A 26,635-nucleotide genomic window follows, 5' to 3' on the forward strand; every position below is an offset into this window, starting at 1 on the left:
ATTAGGAGACACTTTCATAGTGTGGTCCTTAGCTATCCTGTATTACAGACCATTAAGAAAAAAAATCAACAGCAAGCCAATGAGGAGAGGATTCTGAGTAGATGGCTAAGCAGAAAGCACCAGGAAACGGTCTCCCCACCTAGACATTGACACTGATAGACCCAGATATATTTTGGGACTCTGGAGTCTATTGAAGGCTTGCAAATTCTATCAATTTCAGCTCTGAGCTTGACAGAGGCCACCCATCAACCAACCCCATATTCAGCAGCTCTGAATATGGGGCTTCAGAGAGTCATAGGTACTCAGAAGCAATGTACACACGGCTTACTGGAGCTAGGGTAGGCAAAGGGATCAGTCTTCCACGTACAAGGATCTGTGCTCTGCTCCAATGCCCCATGACTGCAAACCTCTCCTCCTCCTGGAGAAGTAACTTCCTGAATATTCAAAGAGCCAGTTCCCTCCCCCTCCACTTCATTTTTCTTTTTTTCCCCTTTTGGGAATCAGACATCAAGGATACAAACACACCAAAGTAACTGCACAAAGAAACATGGAAGTCACTGTGCAAGCCCAGGGAAGATGAAGGCTCAAAAATGATCAGCAGACTTTAAACTTATACCATAGGCTTATCCTTAGCACAGAGATAGCCTATAACAATCAAAAATTAGGAATAAAATTTTAAACATGGGAGATTTTAATCTTTCTTCTCTAGGGAAAAAGGAAAATCCAATTTCTATAGTTACCTTGCTATTAAAGTATCCAGTTTTTAAAAACAACAAAATTACAAGGCATAAAAGAACAGGAAAGTGAGGCCTTGATCCAAAGGAAAAAAAATATTAACAGCAATTTTCCCTAAAAACGATCTGAGAATAGATTAGACAAGAATTTGAAAAGGAGGGGGAATTTGAAAAGGACCCACTGGGTGGCTCAGTGGGTTAAAGCCTCTGCCTTTGGCTCAGGTCATGATCCCAGGGTCCTGGGATCAAGCCCCCTTCCCTTCCTATCTCTCTGCCTGCCTCTATGCCTACTTGTGATCTCTGTCTCTCAAATAAATAAAAAAAAAATTTTAAAAAAATTCAGAATTTGAAAAGGATGTTTTAAGTATGCTCTAAAAATTAAAAAGATGCGGAGAAAGATGTGGAGAAAGAAAATGATGAACAAAATGAAAATATCAACAAGAGAAAGAAAACCTAAAAAGAAATTGTGGAGCTGAAAGTACAATGACTGAAATGAAAAATTCACAAAAGGAACCTAAAGGCAGATTTGAGACTTTAATCTGAGAGAAGAATCTGAGACTTTAATGACAAGACAATGTCAACTATCAAATGTGAACTACAGAAAGAAAAGGAATACAGAGAAGCAAACAGAACCTAAAGGAAATGTGGGACAAACCGACCAATGTGTGCACTGTAGGGACCCAAAAGAAGACAGTGGCACGGAGAGAATATTTGAACAATGTCTTAAAACTCCCGATTTTGATGAAAGACATGAATATAAACATCCAAGAGATCAAAAAAGTCCAAGCAAGATGAAATCAAAGAGACCCACACCAAGACACATTATAATCACACTTTCAAAGCCAGATTCAGAGAGTCTTGGGGGAAAAAAGGCGACTCATCATGTATTAGAGACCCTCAAAAACAATCAGATTTCTTAAAGGAAATTTTGAAAGGCAGAAGGCAGTAGGCTGATATATTCCAAGTGCTTAAACAAAACAAAAACAAAAACTGTCAACCAAGAATCCTGTTTCTGGCCAAACTGTCCTTCATCAGTGTGGAAGAAATAAAGATATTCTCAGATAAACAAAAGCTGAAGGAGGTCTGGATTAGATTAGATAACCCAGGTGCTCACCCACCTTGCACTTTGATGCTAGACAGAGTATTTCTTTCCTTAAACCTTGTGAACCAACTTCTGTAGCCTCAAACTTTTCTTCTGCAGCTTCCTCACCTCTTCTTTGCCTTCATAAAATTGAAGAGTTAAGGCTTTGCTCTGGATTGGGCTTAGGCTTAAGAGAACACTGCAGCTGATTTGATTTTCTATCCAGACCACTAAAACCTTCTCTGTATCAGCAATAAGACAGTTTTGTTTTCTTATCATTTGTTTGTTCACTGGAGTAGCACTTTTAATTTCCTTCGAGAACTTTTCCTTAGCATTCACAACCTGGCTAAGTGTTTGGCTCAAGAGGTCTAGCTTTTGGTCTATCCTGGTTTTTGCCAGGTGTTCCTCACTAAATTTAATCATTTCTAGCTTTCGATTTAAAGTGAGAGACAGGTGACTTTTCCTCTCAGAGGCCATTTAGGCTTATCAACTGGCCTAATTTCAAAATTTGTGTCTTGGGACCAGGATAGCCAAAGGAGAGGGAGAGATAGGGGGAATGTGCAGTATGTGAAGCAATCAGAACACATTAAGTTCGCCATCTTATAAGGTTGCAATTCATACTGACTCAAAACAATTACAACAGTCACATCAAAGATCACGTCACAGATCATAATCAATAATAATGAAAAAGCTTAAAATACTATAAGAATTACTACAATGTGAGACATAAAGTGAGCAAATGCTATTGGAAAATGGCACCAACAGACTTCAAGACAGACTGCCACAAACTTTCAATTTGTTAAAATACCCATTATCTGTGAAGCACAATACAGCAAAGTACAGTAACACGAGGTATGCCTGTACACCAGACCCTGCCTAAACTCTAGCAAAACGTCCAGTCTTATCGCTAACTCTGACCATAGAGTACCAAATGCTGTGTAATTCATGCCTTACCTCCTATAAATTCATGTATTTGTTCTTTGGCTAATGCAGTTCTCCCCTGAAGTTTCCTGTCTCCTCCCAAGCCTAACTTCTTACTCCTCAAGACACACTGAACTCAAGTAACATCTTATCCAGAAAACTTGGTTGACCATATCAGGTTAGATTACATGCTTCCACTCTACCTCATCAAAATGGCTCATCATAACACTCAACACATTTTACTGAAATTATCTTTTTAAATACTTCTTTCCTCATCAGACAGAAAGCGAATCCTGAAAGCCTATCCTAGCTAGGTATTAGAACCTAATTCACTTTAACATCCTCAGAATCCAGCTCACTGCTCCACAGACAGTGGATAATAAAGGTATGTTACATTTAAATTGTTTCCTACTGAAAAATGTTGCTCCTTGCTTTTCTGCTTATGTACTTTTTCAAGGTAACTGTGACAGCTATACAAATTTCATCTAGTAAAGCTCTAAAATTAGGACAGAACTTCCCTAATCAACTTTTGTAAGTTAGTTCTTCTTATTTATCTTACCCTAAGTTTTAAGAAGGTCCAAAGAAACCCGACCGTTCCACACTAATACCCTCCCTATTACACAAGTGGATGGGAAAACAAGAGGATTTCTTTTGTCACTTGCCTATGTGGCAACCCCATTCATATTTAGCATACTTATTTAGAAATCTTAATATTTAAATTAATATTTCTCTTTAACAGCCCATTGGTTAAAGCAATGAAAAAATTTTAATATTCCTTGTTCACAACTAGTTTATACATCAGAATTCAAAGAAAGAAAGCAGTAATGACACATTTAATATTCCGTAGAAAGAGGGTAAAAGCTATTAGGTAAGGAAGGTGGATTAAATACACACATCTCATTTCAGCCTCTCCTCAAAACTCACTAAAACTGTGTTGCTCCTGTTTTTCCTTTAAGGCATAATCTCAAAGAGAACAGGGAAAATTGGAGAGGCGACAAGAAGAAAATTGTGGAATCAGAAAAACAAAGGCATACATGCAAATTCACATAAGCATATATGCAAATCCCTAAAAAAATTAAAAAATGAAATCTGGCAATAAGCAATATGCACCAGAGATCACATGTGTGAGCAACAGAGAAATATAACATATACCACAACCTGAGTGTATTTCAAGAACAGCGGACTGGCTTAACATTAGGAAATCAAACAATCAATTTGCCACATTAACAGATTAAAGGAGAAAACAAACTGACTATTTTAATATATAGAAAGAATATATTTGACAAAATTCAACTTTTCATAACAAAACTCCTAGCAAAACAGAAATAGAAATAAATTCCATTAATTGTTAGAGGATTTTAGTAAAAGAAATACATATACAAAAATTTACCTAATAGGGCGCCTGGGTGGCTCAGTGGGTTAAGCCGCTGCCTTCGACTCAGGTCATGATCTCAGGGTCCTGGGATCGAAGCCCGCATCGGGCTCTCTGCTCAGCAGGGAGCCTGCTTCCTCCTCTCTCTCTGCCTGCCTCTCTGCCTGCTTGTGATCTCTCTGTCAAATAAATAAATAAAATCTTTAAAAAAAAAAATCTACCTAATAATAAAACGCTAAAGTTTTATGTTTTTTGTTTTTTGAGATCTGGAACAAAAATGTTTACTATTTCACATTGTTTTAGAAAGCCTAGCCAGAGCAATATGGGGGTGGGGGGAAAGGGAGGTATAAAGATGGGAATGGAGGAAATGAAACTGTTATTACAAATATTCTGTTCACAGAAAAATCCAGATAAATTTACTGATAAAAATATTAGATAAAAGTTTAACAAGGCTACTGGATAGAAAACCATTAAAAAAAAAAAAAAAACAAACAGATTTATAGGGGTGCCTGGTTGGCTCAGAAGGTTAAGCGTCTGCCTTTGGCTCAGGTCATGATCCGAGGGTGAGGGTCCTGCGATCAAGCCCCGCATCGGCACAGGGAGCCTGCTTCTCCCTCTCCCTCTGCAGCTCCCCTGCTTGTACTCCTGCACTATCAAGTAAATAAGTAAAATCTTAAAAAAAAAAAAAAATGTACATACATCAGCAACAAACAAAACTGAAGGGAGAAAAAAATGACTGCTACACACAACAAAGAATGGCCAAAATTACAGTCTGAAAAAACCAAGTGATTGACTAGGATACCATTTTTTGCCTCTTAGCTCCAAATCCACCCTTATTACCTGCTCTGTGATAATGGAGGTTTACCCTGTAAGCATGTCTCTTTCACGGCTACACTATGTTCAGCCCTATCAAGTAGAAGATGGCATCAAGTTACGGGCTTGCTAATTCAGGCTGTGGTTTCCTGTCCACCAGCCTGGTCAATTTACACCTCAGAGGAATGTATTCTGCTTGCTCAGAAACAGAATGTTGGAAGAGTCTTCTCCAAGAAATCTGAGCGACCAGTCACTCAAAAAGACCTGAAGGTATTGACATTTGGCATTCCTCATTATGAGATCTAGTCAGATGACTCGGAAATAAAGTTCACAGTTGACAAGCCTCATGCATGCACTGAGAGCTTCCAAACAGCTTTTTTAGTTTTTTTTCCCCAGCTTTTTATATCCGACTTTTTTTAAAAAGATTTTTATTTATTTATTTGACAGAAGGAGATCACAAGTAGGCAGAGAGGCAGGCGGGTGGGGGCAGGGGGAGCAGGGAAGCAGGCTCCCTGCTGAGCAGACAGCTCCCATGTGGGGCTTGAACCCAGGACCCTGGGATCATGACCTGAGTCGAAGGCAGAGGCTTTAACCCACTGATTCACTCAGATGCCCCTATATCTGACTTTTAACCACAAGCAGATGAGCAAAGATTTTAAGTGCAGAAAAAAAAAGAGTAACTGAAGGAAAAAGAAACTACTTAGAGGGGAAAAACAGTATTTCTGGGGGGAAAAGTACATACACTTATGAAGTAAACTCTAAGAAATTAACATGACTAAAGTAAAAAAAAAATTTCAACAGGAAGGTTATTAGGTAAATCGCATGAAATTCCCCAGAAATAGAGTCAACAGGAACCTAATACAGATGACTAAGAAAAGATCTAGATGAGTGACGGGAAATTGGAGGTTAAAGGAGTTTTAAGTATAGAGAAAACTACAGAAATGAAAAATTAAGATAATTGTTAACTCTAGGAATAACAAAAACCAGGTAACAAAAGAAAAATAATAGTTATTTTAACCACATGGCTTATCTCTGCATAGCATATATACATGTTCATAATGTGAACACTGAGTACTGATATAATCAAAATTAAAAGGTAACTATGTGGGGGCTCACTTCAGCAGCACATATACTAACAATGGAACAAGACAGAGAAGACTAGCAGGGCCCATGCGCAAGGTGACATACAAATCTGTGAAGTATTCCATATAAAACATTAAAAAATTAAATAAAAATACAAGATAACTATTTGAGAAAAACAGGAAGCTAGGAAGTATACAGGTGTGTGGAGCGGGAGCAGGTCGAAGATACAGCAAACCCACCAAAAGGCAAAGTTAAAAGATAATGCCTAAACCAAGCAAACCAAAGGCAGCATAATTACAAGAACACGCAATAACATCAAGAATACTGTAGCACCAAAAGAATCAGCTAACACTCAGAAGTCGTTGACCTGCAGAAGGAGAAAAAGGTGGGAAGGAGGCGAGGAAATGCTCTTTGGTCGAAAAAGAAAACGGCACCAACAAAAAATCCTGTAACCTAACTCTAAACTATGTTCTTATGTAACTTTAATAAAAGCAAAAGCTTTAAAAAGAAAATAGCTTGCCCACATTCTCATAGTAAACTAGAAAATATGACTTTTTTAAAAAAGCATTCATAGGGACACCTGGATGGCTCAAGCGGTTAAGCCGATGCCTTCCGCTCAGGTCATGAACCCAGGGTCCTAGGATCGAGCCCCACATCGGGCTCTCTGCTCAGCAGGGGGCCTGCTTCCCCCCACTTCTCTATCTGCCTGCCTCTCTGCCTACTTGTGATCTCTCTCTGTGTGTCAAATAAATAAATAAAATCTTTAAAAAAAAAAGCATTCATAGTAGCAAGAAAAAATTTTAAAATTTAGGAATAGAGTAAACAAAAAAATGCAAGTGTAGACAAAGAAACTACTCTTAACTGAGGGACCTAAATAAATGTAGATATAGCCAGTTTCTAGAATGTGAACACAATAGTTCTTAATCCGATGGATAAAAGTAAACCTAATTATAACTAAAAATTAAATGATTCTAAGGAATACTTGGAATAAATGTACAATATTACCAGTGATGTTTTAAAACTGAAATATTTTAAGTGACAACCCTAGTTTCAAAGCTATTATCTACTGAGACCACCATTCTAAATACATTTCATTTAGATTTTATATTTTCCTAATTTTATATTTTAAGTGCAAAATTTGTACTTTTGTATTTTATATTTCCCTACTGTTGCTCGTTTGTATTTGCTCTATTTGTTTTTTTAAAGAATCAATACAGGGTACTTTTAAAATAAGTTACTGAAGAAAAAGGAAGGTGGTTAAGAGGCTACTGAGTCCAACAGATCACACGGATAGTTCTTCTACCATATCACATAATCTCAATAATGAATTAAGTTTCTTTGTGTCTTTTTAAACATACTATACTGCTAAAGCAACAATAAAAGGCAAAAGTGTATTTACTTAACTAATTTAAGAGTGAACAAAAATCCAGTACTAAGAGTTCTCCAACAAAGGCAGCAAAGAGGAAAAATGGAAAGAACGATAAACAAGTAGCAGGTCAAAAAGGGAGAAGTTCCACCGGACCCTTAGAGTGGATTTTGACGGTTCTTCCCCTGACAGTTTATTTTAAATCAAACTTATTTTTCTTAACATCTCTGTGAAAAAGTTCATTATTTCCATATAATATGAACTGAAGCAAAGGGCAGACACATGACTTGTTTGAAATTCTACAATTAAGGCAATGACTGAACTGTAAACAGAACCTAAGCTATCCAACTGCTAGTCTGCTGCTCTAACTAATGGATCATGCTCCCTGCTATGTAATAGGACTGTTTCCTTTAATTACAAATTCTTCATTCACCATCAGCTTACCAGCCAGAGGCTTCATCATTAGTTTTGCTATTCTTGCATTCATGAACTTATTCTAAGAATATGAGATTTCCGTGATAAAAAATATAAAGACCACTGCTTATTGTATCCTACCAAATCTGAAAATTCCAACTGCCATGGCAAGGATACTTCACCAAGCCTGCACTTAATGGCACATTTATAGGCAGAACTACCATTTTTTTACCTAAAGATTTATTTATTTATTTGAGAAAGAGTGCGTGCGCGCGCGCACACACGTGGAGGGGAGCAGAGGGAGAGGGAGAATGAGTCCTAAGCAGACTCCAAGCTGAGTACAGTAGGCTGACAGAGCCTGACATGGGGCTCTATCCGAAGACCCTGATATGATGACCTGAGCCGAAGCCAAGAGTTGGACACTTAACAGACTGCATCACCCAGATTAACACCTATTTTGGGCTGGTCAGTGACCTACTTGTGATCTCTGTCAAATAAATAAATAAAATATTTAAAAAAAAAAAAAAGCATTCATAGTAGAGAAAGAGTGCGCGCGCACTCTTTAGTAGTGAATTTTGTTCTTATAGACCCCAATATCAATGCACTTAAAATCTTACATTAGAGCATCCTATGGACTCATTAGTCAACAAAATTCACATATATGACCTGTATGTAAAAGTCCAAAAGGCAGCAGGCTATTAAAGATACATGGAGCATCTGTGATGCTAGAAAGCAGATTAAGATAAAAATGAGATGTTCTTACATTCTATGCCAAATCCGTAAAAGAAAATTTACTGGGTAAGCAAAGTAAATATCTGAAAAGAGGTATGCAGTCACTCGTCTTTGAGAAGCACTTTGTGTTTCTTTGGCACAGATCACCGCAGCAGTAGTAGCAGCAGCCTTGCCCTTGGTGCTGATTTCTTACTACTCTAAATGTCTCCTCTGAGCCAGAATACACTGGCTGTTGCTGATCATGCTGTGAGACACCTGCACTGGCTACTAGGCTTGTCATGACGCACAAAACCCTACCATCTTCAGCTTGACATTGTGCAAGTTATAATTATTCATCCAAATGAATATGTCAGAGCAGCAGCAGCAGACCTCTCATCAGAGCAAAAGAAAAATACATCAAAACATTATCAACCCAGCAGGAAGACAGGGACCATAAGGAAAATTACCCATTTTTAATATGGATGCCACAAAGCCATGCCTATTTTTCACAAAAAGAAAGGAAAATAAAAATCTTCCAAGTTTAAAGTCCAGAAACACTGAATCCAAAGAGGAAATAAATGTACAAAACAAAAACAGACAAGGATTATTTTTTAATGAATTATCTGGAACCCATGTACAATCACTTAAATGTAAGTTTGCTGCTAGACTGCATTTATTTTGCTTAAGAACCACACTGTTTAAAAGCGGTTAAGAAAAAATAATTCTCACAAGCAGAATTATTTCTAACAAATCAATGAAAAAAGATCATACACAGCAAAGTGGTCTGATATTGCTTACTTTTAAAACATAAACTAATATTGCCAATACTCTCATCATGTCTAAAAGACTCAAGAGCTCATACCACTGGTAGTATTATTACCAAAATATTTATGATGTACTGCTAGACTCTAAAATAAGTAAATAATGTATTTTGAAACATTTTAATAGCAAATATAAAAGAAAAACTGAAATTAGCCCCAGATCTAAACAAATGAAGACACATCCAAATTCTAAGTGCATATATAAAATAGGCAAGTGTAAATTAAAAATGTGAAAAAAATACTAACTTTAAGAATGATAGGAAATTATCTTCTCAGAACAAGATATGAAAGGTTTTTTCATTCAAGACACAAAAAGCAGAAATCACAAGGACAAGACTTGGGACAACACTGAAAGTTAAACTTCTGACTGACAAAACAGATTACATACAAAGGTAAAAAGTATACCACAGAGAGAAAATACATCTGATATAACCAATAATCGGTATCCAAATTAAGAAAAATTTTTAAATAAGCAAAGATTATAAACACAATAATAATAATTTCAATTCTTGTTAAGAATAAAGGTCAGGCTAAGTCCTGGAAAGAATTTGGAGAAGTAGATATTACATGCATTGCTGAGCAGGGAAATAAACTTATACAACCAATCTGAGAAGGCAATTTGGCAATATTTAGTAATCTCAAAGAGGTACATTCCCCTCAATCCAAAATTTTCTCTAGGCATAAGCCACACTGAGTCTCATATACATAATAAGGAAATGTAAGGATATTCACTAGCACACAACTTAAGAAATTGTGAACAACTTTAGCAGTAGGACAACGAATAAATTAACTGGTGGATTCATACAATGTAACTATATAAAGCATTTAATGACAAAAAATGAACATCTGTCAAATCTGAGTTGTGGATAAAAAGGTATCCAAGTTTTTATCTGTGATTTACTAAGAATCTTAGTATATTCTTTAATTGGAAAAAAAATAACATTCCAGTTACTACTAATTAGGTTCTGTTCTCTGGGAGCTAGTACAAAACAGAAAACTTGCTGTATGACCTTACTAGATCTAAAATTCATCCCATGCATAAATGTGCAAGGCATTGAGCTGGTGTTAAATACAGATAGCAAATTTGAAAGAAATTACCCTCAAAGATTTCCCAGTGTGATGAAATCACAAAATAATTTTGCTAAATGACAGAATAACGTAAGCGCTAAACAGTCTTCTTGTGGAGATGCAAACTTTTTCACAGATTTAAGGCTGGAAAAGCTTGTATGTTTATCTACATTAAAAACACTACAAATTCATCAAAAATACAGTTTTTGAATTGGGATTCTGATACATATTTAAATTTAATCTAGAGATAGCATATCTGGAAAGAATAATATAATCCAGGTACAGCCCTATCTCATAATCTCACATAAAACAAAGTTTACAGAGCCAAATAGGAAACTCACATTTTAAAAAGAGGAAAATGTTTATTTTAGAAAGAAGAAAGCCAAACAGAAAATTTATATTTAAAAAAGAGGAAAAGTGTCTTTAAAAAAAATTTTTTTAAGTGAACACAGTGACTTAGATTTTTATAACCTGTATCAGAATATCAATAGCAAATTACAGGGTTTTTCCTCTCTTTTCTTTTCTGCGTTTTCTCAGTTTCCATTTAAAGGAGGGAGATTGCTTTTAAAGAAAAAAATACAAAAAATAATTTTTAATATATATGTATCATTAATGTAATAAATGAATGACATTTGAACCTACACAACGCTATTTAAATCCTGTTAGGTCTTTTTAAAAACTACCTTCATACACAATTACTGTATATATGTACTTTAAAAATTAGGCATAAGTTTTCACTTGACCCCATCAAAATTTCCTAACAAAAATACAGGTAGCCTCTACAGAATATTTGTAAAATGTTAATAGGAATTTCCCCCTGCTCTGTGGATAAGAAAAGAAATGTTCTCTCCATTTTGCTACCAAATGTCACAATTTACTTGGTGAAAGATGGACCATGCCTGTCATGACTCGATTGTTCTCTGAATCCAACCAGCACTCTGCCAGATCTTTAAAAACCACACACACATAATGTTGGGTGTTCATACAATTAAAAACCTTACATCTACGTTGTGTTACCATTTCCAGTGTACTTTTAATTTCATATTCTTCTTAGGTATCAGTATTTTGAGAAATTAAGCTGATAGAAACAGAAGAAAGAATTTCCTATATTCTTTATACAAGTACAAATGTCCCAAAGCCCATACAAAAATATAGCCTAAGCTGAAGGATGAATTATGGACAACCACTTTAAAACAATAAAAACTCAGTGCAAGTGATTTGTATTGTCAGGCATAACTCTTTCTTCTCTGAAAGAGATCTTCTGATATTATGCCATCAATATTAACAGTTTCAGCAATCCGAAAAATTCACCCAACTTTCTACTTACTGCTCACTGCTGTAGAGTTCTTTATGATTTAAATTAAAATTAAATTTCTGTGAATAGAACTTCATCTTTATCTACTATGAGGCATAAACACCTAAAGACTGGATGGTGTGTTTATGTGGGAGGGGAGGGAGAAACTGGACATTAACTACTAGGGAATACAGGGAACGAAAGCACTCTGAAAGTTCTGTTTATACATAAATGCTTACCAAAAAAAAAAAAAAACTTTATAACCTAAAATGTAACCTATAACCTATATTTATTATATATATATATAAAAAATATATATATTTATAACCTATAGCTGTAACCTATAACCTATTGTTTTAATAGAATATGCTTTTCAGCTACTTAAATCTAAGAACTTACCTGTGGTGTCCAAGAAATAGAAAATGACACAGGAAAATCCACGAAACAATCTGGAGATTCTGCTGGGTACTATAAAAAGGCATAAAATTGGTCATATTTGCTTCTGTCATGACAATTTCACATGAACTATTTTAGAAAAACTGAATAGGAAAAGTCTTATAAATGCAAATGTATTATATGTTAATATTTTGATTCTATTATTGTAGAAGATGTCAAGAGCTGACTAATAAGTCAACTTATGTTCAGGAGGTACAAAGTTTGGTGATTTGAGGTGCCAAAGCAATAGGTTTTGAGTAAAGAATAATGAATTAAGTCAGTGTCAGGTCAGCTACTAACTGTAAATTGAGGGGTGAAACGCACAGGATCTCAGTTTCTTTACCTTTAAAAAGAGAGATCAAACTGGTTAATATTTAATTTCCTTTCAATCTAAAATTTAATCTCCATCTCAGGCACCACTTTAAAAAAGTTATCTGTTAAAAGAGCCAAGAAGTGTAGAAAAATGTATTTTTCCTAATAAAGCAATTAGTCCTAGCAAATATATAATAAACAAACAAAAAAAAAGTAATAGTTTTAAGAAAAACCTTTTCATGGTCAATAAAAAAATTAATTCAACAGCTTTATTCAAAAAGTGATAGTCATTAAGGATAAATTAGGTATCTAAGTTAAGAAAGACAAAAGACAGTTTTTCTTAAAATCAATTTTGTTATTAAAGAATTGTACTACATGACTTTTGTAAAAACCAGTTCTGGATTCTCAGAAGTCAGATGTAATTAAAGAAAATTCACTTATTTTCATTAAAAAGCAAAATTTACCAAAAGAAAATTAATTTTGGAAAACTCCTAGCTCTCATTCAACAAAGTCTTAAAATAAGTTTTAGATTTTCACTTTCTTCAGCATTTTATTTCTCACAACTTCGCCGAATAAGCAAATGGGTTCCAAAAATTATCACTATAGTATTTAGCAAACATTAGCCCTTCTGAAGTCAATGTTTTGAAAAGAATTAACATTTAGTTATAGTAAGCAATTCGCTAAAAAGAAATTTATCAACTTATACTCTGATGGTTATCTGGCTATGCAAAACTGAAAACACAAAGGCAAATACACAGGAAATAATAAAAATATAAAATGCTCTCATTTGGAGAAAAAGAAAAAAGAAAAAGGTCAAGCTGAGATTTAGGAAGGAGCTCTATTACAATTCAAAGTAAGAGTTGATGTACTTCTGAGTATAACTGCTATAGTCACTACAGAAACAATCTGTAAGCCACTTTACAAGTCATGTAATTATCTCAATAAGTGCAGACAGAGACCTTAATTTCTCTGGTTTCCAATTCTGCTAACTTATGTGATCTTGGATAAGTCATTTAACTTCAATAGCTGTTTGATAGGTAAAATTGATGAAACTCAAGCAAAAGTGTTATCAAGTCTCTTTTCCTTCTAACATGTTAAGATTCTGTAAAAATTATAATGCACACTTGAGACCTCTGTGGTCAAAATGGAGCATTTACTTCATTTTGAGTTTTTTTTAATCTCCTACTCATGTTGACAATGAAAAATATCAACTTAAATCATCAATCTCAGTAAGAGTATGAAGTTAATAAGATGTTCACTGTATTTAGAGTAGATGAACAAAGAAAAATATCTGTGACTTTGGAAGTCATTTAGTACATACAGCACATTTTAAAAGAGAAGATGATCTCCTGCATTCAAATAGGACTCAATATAGTGAGTGGTACATATATATTGATTAAAAAAAAAACCTACAAATAGTTAAACAAAAAAGCAGATTATAAATTCCATATGATCCCATATATATGAGTCACAATTTCTGAGATGATGTATTCAAATACATTTTTATGTGTAATTATACAGACATACAAATATGTAATAAATTAGACTGATCTATAGAGGTGGCTTTACTGTATATCTATTGTAAATTAAATGCAAATATATATGTTAATTACATCCATGTTCAAGATCAATTCTGTTTATACAATAAACTTCATATAACTGTACAGAACCTAATTAAAAAACTGATATACTTCTGGATGATTTAACGTCAATTAGTAAGTAGCATCCTAGATATTTCAGAATCTTTTGTATTATAAAACTATAACATAGGTAACTAAATGCAATACTGTACTATCAAAATTCAGGTAGTTTTCAGTAGTAAGTTGTACAGATATATAAAAACTAGAGACTAATTGCCAAGTTTTACTTTAGTAGTCCAACTGAAACGATGAAAGCTCCACATAAAGGAATATTAATTGAAAAATAAGTAATTCTTGTTCTTAATTAACATACAGTTTTTCAAATCTCATGTAAAAGAACCCATCAAATCAATAGCTATCAAAGAATACAATTGTCATACAATATTAAGTAACTATTTTTGTCATATATGGTATTTTTTAGATTCTATAGAACGTTGTTCTAAGGAAAATTTTAACCCAATCTCTTCTGTGATTGGACCATCTAAGCAGTAAGGCTTCCTTGAAGTAAACACATACAAACTGTAGCAAATTACAAAAACGGCCAGCAGACAGAGTGCCCAGCCTCTGAAACACATCTGTGTTTTTCAAGTAGTTCTTGGATCTTGACCAAAGCTGAAGAAGCCCTGATCTCCTTTTTTAAAAGAAAAGGTAATAGTTCCATCCCATAGTTCAGCATGTACTTTAAATATTGCATAGAAATACACCTATAAAAATGACAAAATTCAACTATTTCCCTTATTATATTTCTTTTTGACTTATATATTCACTCTTAATAAGGACTGTTTAATTAAAATTGGCATTGTTTTCTTCGAGGGTTGGAGGGAGTGAGGGAAAATGGCAGAATTGGGAGAACAGGTATTCAACAGGAAAAAAAAAAATGAAACAAATGTGTTCCTTTACTGTAAATCAAAAAATACCAAGTAAAACAAATAAAGGTTTTATATTTACAAAAACAAGTCTGCATTAAGGTTTAAAAAAGATCAGCTTGACCTTTAAAATTTAGTTTTAAATGTGAATTTGCACTACATACTTTTAATATACAGCTTCAGCTATCACTGTTTTTAACTGACAATCCCAGAACTAAATATTCCAGAAGAAATTACCACAACTAAAATACAACTTCGGTCTATGTAACCTGAACTCAATATACAATTAAAGATTCTAATAAATCATATCAATATAAAAATCATTCATTTCCACTTTTTTTTATACAAATTTGTTTCTCGATTCCTTCTTAATTTAAATAAAGTCTTCTCTTCTCTCTTCCCAGAGAATCCATAATAGTGCTTCACAGTTACCAATGCTGCAAAAACTTAGATACATTCTTCACAGAAATATTAAGTGTCACCTTATCTACCCTGAAAAGGTATAAGAAAAAGCAAAAAGGATGGGCCATTCTAATGGCTACATCCTTCCTCTTGATATTACCAACTAAAGTCATTAACTGGAATAATAAAATTTTATAGATGTAATTCTAGACAGAGAATCTCCTTAGTAAAGTACAGTGTAAAAATAAGGCTATTAAAAAAAACCACCACCACCACCACGAGTCAAGACAGGATGCATTTAAAATTTTTCATTCTGGTCTTCACAACAGCAAAGCAATTTTTATAAATGTACAAAGTACAAACAATTAAAACTCTGAAGTAAATTACAGAAACCCATGTGATCTTTGGAGAAATAAAGGAAAATTTCTCCCTGATCTTAAGGGTAAAAACAAAGCTCACCTTTAAAAATTAAAAAATAATTTTTTATTCATTTTGACAAAAATATCCATGTAACTTCTTTCACAAATAAATTTCTATCCCACTAATATTTTCAATACTTATCACACATGAATCTTAAAATTATACCTGAATATTCTGTGTGTGAGAAAAAGAGAGAATGAGTCATTTCTCAAATTGCCTGATAAAGAGGCACTCTAAGATACCAACTTTTCTGTGTCACCCAGCTTTATGTATTAATTTTCTCTCATGGAAAGCTTAAATGCCAGACACATTTTTAAAACGGACAAACACAATTGATCTTTTCATACTACAATCTTCTGAACCAGAGTTGATTGAGGATTCCTGGGAACAATAAAAAAAGTTAAATGTCCAGGTTTTCTCAAATTCTAATGTGTCCCTAGTGATTACTAAATAAATGATTAATATGCTGAACTTGCTTACTCTACTTATTTCTCAAAATTCATAACCTAGAACTAAAACAAAGACATAAAGACAGCTATGTTTTGTGCCAACAGAATTAGTAATTATAGATCACTAGCCTGTAAAGAGTCTATAAATGGAGGCATAACCTTTGCAAGTTCTTAAAATACAGAATTAAAATTTTAGCCAAAACAAAGAATAAAAAGGTATACATATGGATGTGTTTGGAGAGTGTAATTCATAGTAAAAGTTGAAGACAAGAGACTTCAGTGAAACTTTACTTGGGAAAGTGGAAACTCAAATTTTGTCTTTGTACAATGTTACAAAAAGGACATCAAGGTCCTCTGAGCCTGCCCAATCTTATTTCTAATATTTCTTCACTATGAAGTCTATATTTTGAGCAAGTCTGTAATAAAAGAGCGACACAAAATCATGTCTAGGCTTTTGGAAACCTAGTGGGTAAATTTTTTGAGCTTTCCAAAATAAATTTTTTAAAGTACCAAATACCTTTTCAGAAGCCATTAGCACTTCCTACATTGAAAACATTCAGAGTTCATTTCACAGAGTATTTCCTGACTATAATAACAGTTTAATGAAGCACATACCTTTGCCTTCAACTTGAGAGTAATTAGATGCTTTCTACCAGAAGCATCTTCAGCTTTTAACTTGATGGTACTGAGACAAGTATCCACATATACAAGTCTGGTGAACAGAAGGAAATAAAAAATGATCATACTAGGGAGGGCAAAGATGGGGGGAGGGGAAGTTGGAGGATGGTAGGATTCAAAATGAAAATATTTGCTGTATTCCTATGAATCCATTACAAAAATTAATCAGAGGAATTTCTGCATGCCAGCCCTTTATGCAGCTATAGATTTACTGCCGTTAATACACCAGCCTGGTGCTTAATGCAGTCATAGATCTCTGGATTATTTACAATGTGTGTCAAGGCTCATGCTGTGGTCAGTGAGCACTATGTTTCGGTTTTCCATCACTGGAACCTTTGGCACACACAGCATGTTGCTGTCAGCCTCTGCTTATGTACACATTAAACTTCCTGTCAAACTCTTTGATCCATTTCTGTAGTTTCATACACTAGGAGACTTTTATGCTTCCTTTATTTGTTTTTCCCTTCAATGAACTTCTCCTTTATTATCAATAATGTTAGTGTACAAAAATCTGGCTGATATTAGTTCATATACTCAACTGATCCTCTAAGGAAAATGTTATATAAGCACAAGTACAGTCTAATCTGCTAACAATAAATTTTCTTTCCATGCAATATATAGCTTCTGACATTTAACCTGGACATGTATTCAAAATGACTAATAATTTTAAACCTATAGCACAGCACAATTGTTTTTGGCTTTAAGTTGCTCTAAATGTATGAATTTTCTACAACGGAAACCAATACCCTTTGAAATATATCATTCTGTAAAAATACGGTCCCTTGAGTAGCATAAGCTACTGCCAAAAAGGTTCAAATTTAGCAGTATATTTACTAGCGAACTGGGCATGTGGATTTTTTTTTGACATTTTTACAATACTATTCTCTTGTAAAGATAAAAAGTAGCCTAAGAGTATTGCACAACTTATCACCCAGACTGATGGTGAGACCCATTATAGTTCAGAACTAACATTAGCCTCCTAACCTAGGAAACATTTCTTTTAACATCACTATATGCCACTTAGTCACTGGCCAGATATAATGGTTAAAATGGGTCAATTTCAAGAAATACTGGGCAAGAGCTGTGAACACTGCTTGTAATGAAAAACAGATCTGAATCTGAAAAGATATGTATCTTCAATAGTAGAATCAAAAGCAAAACAAAACAATCTTTATCAACAGAAGAAATTTATATCAGAAACTATGAATAGTCTAGAGTCCTGGAAAATAAAAAGTAAAATTATTCTAGAAAAAAATATTTACATTAAAATATCAATGGCTTCATATATATATATATATATATATATATATATGTGTGTATATATATATATAATCATTTTCCTACAGCTCTATCTGTAAACACCTCAAATCCCTCTCCTCCCAAAAATGTAGAACATTAAGACTTTAAAGGTTTTCTTTGACAGACAGAGATCACAAGTAGGCAGAGAGGCAGCTGGGGGGTGAGGGTCGGGGGTGAGGCTGGGGGGTGAGGAAGCAGGCCTCCTGCTGAGCAGAGCGCCTGATGCAGGGCTCAATCCAAGGACCCTGGGATCATGACCTGAGCAGAAGGCAGACACTTAACGATTGAGCCACTCCGGTGTCCCAACAAAACAGATTAGAAGAAAAAGAAAGAAGACTCCTGGAGGAAGATAGTGGACAAAAAAATCTGTAGAATATATAGACTAGAGGGTAGGACTTAATATATAAGACAAAATTAATATAAAAAATACAAGAAACCAAAAGGGATGAAGAAATTTTAAACTAAGTTATAAACAATAAAGCTATGATGAAAGTGCAATTGCTCTACCATTAGCTTTTCAGTGAAAAGTATTTATGTAGTCATTAAAAATGTAACTGCTTACTAATCCCAATTTTTAGAATCCAACAACAGACAAAAGCTAAAAGACTTAATTATAGCTACAGAAATTAATGTAAATATATTTGACCACAGCAATTTAAAAAGTAGAGATGACAAAAATTGAGAGGTAGAAGGGGAAAGATATGAGGAAGGAAGATAAGGAACACTAAAATTTATAATTGCTGGGGCACCTGGGTGGCTCAGTGGGTTGGGCCGCTGCCTTCTGCTCAGGTCATGATCTCAGGGTCCTGGGATCGAGTCCTGCATCGGGCTCTCTGCTCAGCGGGGAGCCTGCTTCCCTCTCTCTCTGCCTGCCTCTCTGTCTACTTGTGATCTCTCTCTGTCAAATAAATAAATAAATAATCTTAAAAAAAAATTGTAATTGCTAATTTGAGAGGAAGACATAACATCTTTAATTGAAGGAACATGAAGGAAGTTTAAGAAATTTTAGGGCGAATAGAAGAATAATAGTGAAGAAGGGAGAGAAAAGGTGGCATACGAGCCGAATCCATTTTTATTATAGTAACCAGTACAGTATTTCTAAGACTGGTAAGTTACACTGAAAAAGTCATATTATTTAGAAATATAGAAGTTGTACACATGAACATTTAAGAGTGTCTGTCTAAAAGAGTCAGATAAATATGCACACAGAAAGCAAGAACAGATGACAAGAGAAGGAACAACTAAGTCACCACCTAGTACTTCTCATGCTTCACATTTCTGCTCAGCATCAATATACTAGAAATCATTATTGAACACCTATAAGATAGAAATAAACAAAAGGTCTAGTCTTTACAGAATCATACAAAAAAATCAACTTCCCACAATAGTTAAGACAGAAATAATACCTTAGAGATAAACACTGTCCTGCTCCAAATATGGCCTTGCAGTCAAAATGATCATAATGTTAATCTTGAACTTTTAAGAACTAATTCAAATAAGGCAGCAAAAAATGTATAATTATGAGTTAATCTCAGCACAGTCATTTAAAATTAAACATTTTACTCATGCTGACTCCCTGTCTACTTTGTATGAGGGACAGGAAGAAACCTTACTGTGATTATTGACACTTTGGTACATCCAACCTAGATTGCAAAATGTCCAGTGCTATCTCTTCTCACCTCCTTCCTTTTGGTAATAGGATCCCTGCCTCCACAGCATCCCTAACTAAACCAAATTTTAGCAGGGTACATTCTACTCAGCTAAAACCCTTCCAGCTGCCCTTGGGTGTCGGCATATCAATAAATCTTGGTCAAAGAACTGTAAGCAGCAGGGATGTGTGCATCTCTTATCCATTTATAACAGAACTGTGCCTTCTCCCCACCCCCTCTCATCTTCCCTACTACAGACTAAAACTTGGGCCAATGAGAGCCAGCAAAGACCATGCAGACAAGAACAACACTCAGAGCAGCTGCAACCAACAGAACCCTCCGCAGTGATGGAGGTCGTCTCTCTCTGCACTGTCCAAAATAGTAACCACGGCCATGTGTGGATATGAAGAACTTAAAATACAGCTGGTATAGACCCTGAATTGTTAATGTAATTTAAATATAAATGTCAATGTCAATAGCCACATATGGCTAAGACCTATGTACTTAACAATGCAGCCAGACTGGATGATTGAGAAACAAAATAAACATGGATTCTTAGATGACCCTGTGGAACAGAGCTACCAACTCATTCCTGACCATCTGCCTACCTCTCAACTGTTAAATGAGAGAGATGAATAAAATTCTAACCTTGTCTGGAACACTGAGAATTTAGGGTTCTCTTTGTTAATGGCAGCTCAGCTTGTATCCTTACTAATACAATGTATTTCTATCCACAACAGGAAAGAGTATCTTAGGGTTTGGTCTATGGAAGAGATTATTAAAGGAAGGAGTTAAAGTGATAAAATCTTACAAGTAATATCAAAATCCATTTTTCTGAAAAAAGTCTGTTTCAAATGCTCTGCTTTATTATAAAGTTGCGTCTCTCAATTTAGACAATATGGAGTAAACAGTTTCATTCATTTAAATAAGATATAAGCTCATGCAAGTGATAAATTTAGGAAAATCAGTGAAAAGCTCAATTTTTGAAAAGTTATGAAATCACATTTTAAATTTGTATTTAGAAGTTTTGGTGTTATTACTTAAATAGGCATATTCTAAAATAGACTAAGGAAATAGAAAAACACAAATATAAAATCTAAAGAATATATATTTTTGGCACTTAACTTTGTATTTATCACTTGCTGCATTTCTTTATAAGTTACTGCTTATAATAAAATGGCACTACACTTGAGTTAAAATTTTTAAAACCTTTGAAAAAGGATACTAATACTTAAGATTCATAGAGGTTTCCACTGTTCCTGGTAAAAGCTGAATGGTATCAGTACAGACAGGCAAAACAAATTTGCTTTGTTTTTCTTGAAATACAGTATTTACTTTGACTAAAAGCTTAGGTTACATAGTTTTTCTTTAAATACCTAGAGGCATAGATGTAGCAATAACATCAAAGGCAGACTAAAGATCTTCATGTTTTAATAAAGCATCAATTTCATCTTCATTACCACCCTCAGGTTTAAGCATTAACTACTTCAAAAAACAATCTCCCTAAATGGTGTCTTTATTTCTTGTATCTTCTGTACATTAATCTATTCTGCCTTTCATGACTAAATTAATCTTCCTAAATACTTTTTTTTTTAAGATTTATGTATTATATATATATAGAGAGAGCATGAGTAGGAGGGGCAGAGGGAAAGGGACAGTCCCAGACTCCCTGCTGCGCGGGAAGCCCAATGTGGGGCTTGAGCTCAAGACCCTGAGATCACAACTGAGCCAAAACCAAGAGTCAGGTACTTAACCGACTGAGCCACCCAGGTGCCCCTATCTTCCTAGATACTTTTATAAAATCCTATCAACCCCTTGCTCAAAAATAATCAGTGAGTCCCCATCATTTGCATATACAGAATCCTTAGTCTAGTAGGAAAGACCTTTCAGTTAGGCCCTGGTTTCTATCCTCTTCTGTGAGCAACTGATCTACTACAAAGTCCAAAGATGAACTGCACATTTCCATCACTACATACTTACTTCCACCACTGCCTTTTAAGGCTCTCTACATTCCTTCCAAGCTTATCCCAATACCCACCTCCTTTAAGAAGAACCTTCCTAAATCATCTGCAGCCCCAAAGGACTTCATCTTCCTAGGGGTGCCCGGGTGGCTCAGTTGGTTTAGTGTCCAACTCTTGGTTTCAGTTCAGGTCATGATCTCAGGAGTCTTGAGACTGAGCCCCACCAAGGTCTCAGAGTCTGCTTGAGATTCTCTCCGCCCTCTCTCTCTGCCCCACTCCTCACTTGCATATGCATGCACAAGCAGGTGAACTCTCTCTCAAATAAATGAATCTTCAAAAGGACTTTCTCAAAACTGTCACACTGTTCCTTTTCAAGTTTTTGCTTCCCAGTCAAATCAACTTTTTTCTAAGGAATATTAAAGTTTTAAACTATGCATTACATCAATGCTCTATGCATTACATGACCATGGAGAAGTTACTATCAGACTGGTTCAATATTTATTGATTTTATATGCAAGTTTCAAACAACTGAATGCAAACTGTTTAAATTACATACTATAAACATATTACCAATTTAGAAAAACAATTTTTTCATTATTAGATAATCTCCACTTTTTCAGTGATTTGAATATATATGAGAAAAAAAGCACTCTATGATAAAGATAATTTAGGATGAAAATCATACTTATTAACATCTATGTTCTTATGCAATATGCAGTGAAAATTATCATTACTGGTTATAATGAAATCATAACACTAATTAAGAGCTGTAAAACTCATATATAGTCTGACATTTTTAGGTGAACTAGTAGCTCAACTTTAAACCTATTTTATACATGGCATTCTTTGAATCAAATAACACATGTTTCTTATTAACCCTTACTATTAAGTATTATTAGTTTCATTTGAAAAATAAAACGTGGCTCAGAGAGTTTACATTACTCGCCCAATGACACAGAGCTGATAAGCCAGAATTAAAACTCTTGTCCAGTTACTGGAATTAATTTCCTCCTAACAAGTATCTCCATTTCTCCCAATATGGTATACAGTTCTTTGAAATGCACTGGGAGTTATAGAAAATATCAATGGATTAGTAAGTTCATTACCAAAATAAGATACTTAATTAAAAATTCAACTTAATATGTATTTACAATCTTTCAACAGCACAACAAATTTAATAAAACTCAGTTCTTTCCCTAGACAAATTTAAAAGGCCAAATAGTTGAATTCTACTCACTCTAATTGATATATATGCTGTCTTAAAAAAAGAATAAAACCATCAGATCACACTTGCCCTGTTAGAACTATTTAATCTCTGAATTACCTAGGGCCATGTGATTACTAAAACAAACATTAAGTATCTTCTAACTAAGATGACTACATATTTCTTCCAAAAAGACACTTCTGAGACTGCAAGAGGCCAGGATAAAAAGCATAAACTAGGATTATCCTAGGTAAAGTGGAATGTAGATCAACCTACTTATAACAACAAGTATTTAGTGCTTTCAACGCCAGGACATTCTTGATATCCTTAACATCCTAATGTTTCTGAACAGAAAATCCTGTTAAACCCCAAGGACTCTAATTCTTATCCTTTTAATGAGCCCTTCTGCTAAACAACACAAGCAGAAGTGAACAGAAACCTATCAAGACAGCTTTTTGCATCACTTACCTTTGTGAACTGTGTAATACCCAAAATCACTGACTTACCATCATCTTTTTACCCTTCAGACAATAGCTGTTTTTAGTGTGTTTTTATACAAGTTGAAAACAAGTACAGAAATTACAATAGCAATCAAACTTAAGGTCAGTTACTAATTCTCAATGCCATTTCCATAAAAAAAAATGTATGTGAATAAAAGAAAAAAGATTTCAGTCATATTCTAAATATTTCTACTTTTTCCTAATTTTTTATAAAGCCTCATCATATAGAATTGATTGGATATGTCAGTTATGTAATTTAAAAACACAGCAAAGTCTTCATTACCTTAAAAAAAAAAAGATTTTTCTTTCATTATCAGATTTTACCATTATACTAACAAATCTACAAGAATATTAAAGTGTAAGAAAAACAAAGACATACTGACATTGTCTACAAATCATTAAGATTCTGACAATCCATTCAAATCAATTTGTCATACAAATTATTGTCTGTGTCATTTTAAGAGATATTTTAAATTAAGAAGCTGGCCAGCTATCTAGGCAAGGCCTCAAAAGGTAGCAATTCTAGTATGTGGATAGCACAATTCAACTCTCAGTGTTGGCACTGATGGTCTGAAACCCTATGCCAACATTGCCAGACCTGATTCAAGGATTAAATCACAAAAATAAAATTGATAGATTTTCTTACTCCAGAAAGAACTGAATAAATACTGACAAAATCTTACTATCTGGCTTCTGACAATCCACGCAAGCAATTTCTCTTTTGCTAACACATTCTTCATCTGTAAAGACTGTGAAACAAGTGATTCGGTAACAGCAGCTATATTCTAATTCAATCACGCACACTAGTCACTATAATTAAACTTTGATCTCTCACAAATCTAAACAACAGATTTCATAACTATCTCTCAGGATGGGTTAATTTTGCATGTGGCCAATTTTATCCATGATGAGACAGGCACATACTGAGGGTGAGACTAATAAAACCTATCTCCAAGTATATGAGGGCACTTTAGTGAAGGATCCTTATCAGAGCTACTCCGTAGCACAATTCAAGGCAGCACCATTCACACAGAATGCCTAAGAACTGTTATGCAGCCAGTCTTGGCTACATACACATTTTATATATAAAGCTGAACATAAAAATATGTATCTTGAAATTTATTCAGAGAATTAACTAGGCATTATATAAAGTGGCTATAGCAGTCAGTGGCACAGGACAGAAACTTCGAAAAGTCCCTGTATAAAATAATTTTAGTCTAAGGAAGAGACAACCATTCATATTGTGATCAGTGCTATGATAGAGGCATTCATAACCTTCCTTTTGGCTTCATCTATTATCCAAGCTAGACATCTGTTCCTTTTTATCCCACATCAGAACAATAGGCATAATGCAAAGCAAAACTCAATACTTTCTTTTTGTCCCTAAAAAACACTTATTCCATAAGATATTTTAATACTTCCACTATTTCTCTTATACCTTGTTAATGGCTCTCCAGAATCCCTATAATTATATTCTGTAGTACTTATCACAGTTAGAATTAAATACTACTGCGATCATCTACTTAAATTCTGACTCTCCCACTAGACATAAGTTCCTTGAGGAATCTTTATTAAAGTCTTGCCTATGGTTATCCACGGTCTTACATTATAGGCATTCAATAGTTAGGTGAGAAAAAAAAAATGAATGATTCACAAATCTCATATTTGCATTCTCAGTGCTTCAACTACTTCATTACTAGAGTTCTTCCAAACATGTCACAACTTTGAAAAGGGTTTCCTCTTCCCAAGTCCTTCCTACATTCCTAAGTATCCTCTAAACACTAAGATCTTAACGTTTAAGCATCTGAAAGTAAGTCAACCTGATTTTTCTATAACACCTTAAATCCAAAGAATGACCAGGTCCATGATGTCAATGCCTCAAGACAAATCTTCATACTTCCAGCCAAACTGCTCTTAGTTCATCTCAATTCATTACTTGTCTTCTGTCTCCTCTTTCCTGGTTATGCTAAATTTTATTTAAAAGTTCCATCTTTTAAAAAAAAAAAAGTTCCATTTTTCCCAAATCCTATTCAGGAATGGCACCTTACCAAATAATGCCTAATCACATGAATAGCATTAACCAGTCCACGATATCACCACAACAGTACATTTGAAGTTATATGTAACAACAATACCTGGCTAAAATGGAGTATCCTGCTACAGACCTACACTTTCACTGAGAATCATCAGAGTAACCTGATGCAAGAGGGAAAAAAAAAAAAAAGGTTGGAGGCATCATAGAATTGCTAAGGCAACCAAGACCTAAAGAACCAAGGTCCTGAAAAGGGGGAACAGAGGAGAGGTAAGCCACCGTTGCAGCCATTTTTCCCTCAGCTTATTTACCAATTCTGCACACAGGGCTAGAGAAGAATAATTTGGGCAAAGGGCACAAACAGAAAGATGCTATTAAGAAGCAAACCAAAACAAACAAAAAAACCACACTGCAGCATTTCTGGAACTCTCTTGAGGCTAGAGATAAAAATAACGGACTTTTAAAGAGCCAGAATCTACTGGAAAGGTAGGGCCTGGGAACTTTCCCTAAACTTTCAGCACTCTTCCATCAAAACTTTTGATAAATCCTTGAACTGCAAGTGATGAGGATAAAAAAAAAGAAGAAGAAAAAACTAAGCTGAAAGCCAGTGAAAACCAAGGGGGGGAGGGAATATTTAGAAATCCCATAACACTGAGGAGAAATTAATTAAAATTTAGAACCTACATGAGGAAAAGCCCCAGTGAATACCCCCAAGCCCTCAGTGGGAACCCTGGAAGGGTTACCCCTAAAAGTAAAGCAAACAAGAGGCTGATGAAACATTGTCAAAAATGGACCCCTGACTCCAACTGAGAGGTAAACTGGCCCCGTGAAGAGACACACACAAGAGTTTAGGATCTACCAAGGGAGAAATACCAATGAACACACCCAGCTCTTGCCTAAACTTTCTAGAGGGTTACGACTCAGGAAAGGGAGAGGAGCGGTAAGAAGTACATTGAGTCTTAAAAAAACTATAGCCCAAACTCAACCAGGATTATAGCAACCTACCCCTACTCTATTTCTTAGCAAAGGAAAAAGTAAACCCTTTTAAAAGAAAGTATCATTTAAAACCTCTGAACTTTTTTATATACAATTTCTAACACTCAACAAAAG

General features: G+C 34.6%; 1 protein-coding gene and 1 non-coding gene across 7 annotated transcripts in view; one reads left to right on the forward strand and one right to left on the reverse strand.

Moving 5' to 3' along the window:
* Nucleotides 1-26,635, reverse strand: part of FANCL (FA complementation group L) — a 307,120-nt gene that overhangs the window by 44,298 nt on the left and 236,187 nt on the right. For all 6 annotated transcript variants that reach the window (XM_059187733.1, XM_059187732.1, XM_059187731.1 and 3 more), the window contains 2 exons: nt 16,818-16,914; nt 12,078-12,146 (listed from right to left, as the gene is read on the reverse strand). In XM_059187733.1, coding sequence (XP_059043716.1) covers nt 12,078-12,146; nt 16,818-16,914 — 166 coding nt within the window. The remainder of the gene's footprint in view (nt 1-12,077; nt 12,147-16,817; nt 16,915-26,635) is intronic.
* On the forward strand, nt 6,030-6,135 carry LOC131808702 (U6 spliceosomal RNA). Its single transcript, XR_009344909.1, has one exon. It is a non-coding gene; the product is annotated as a U6 spliceosomal RNA (small nuclear RNA).

The sequence above is a fragment of the Mustela lutreola genome, chromosome 9 (genome assembly GCF_030435805.1).
Source record: "Mustela lutreola isolate mMusLut2 chromosome 9, mMusLut2.pri, whole genome shotgun sequence".
Taxonomy (NCBI): Eukaryota; Metazoa; Chordata; class Mammalia; order Carnivora; family Mustelidae; genus Mustela; species Mustela lutreola.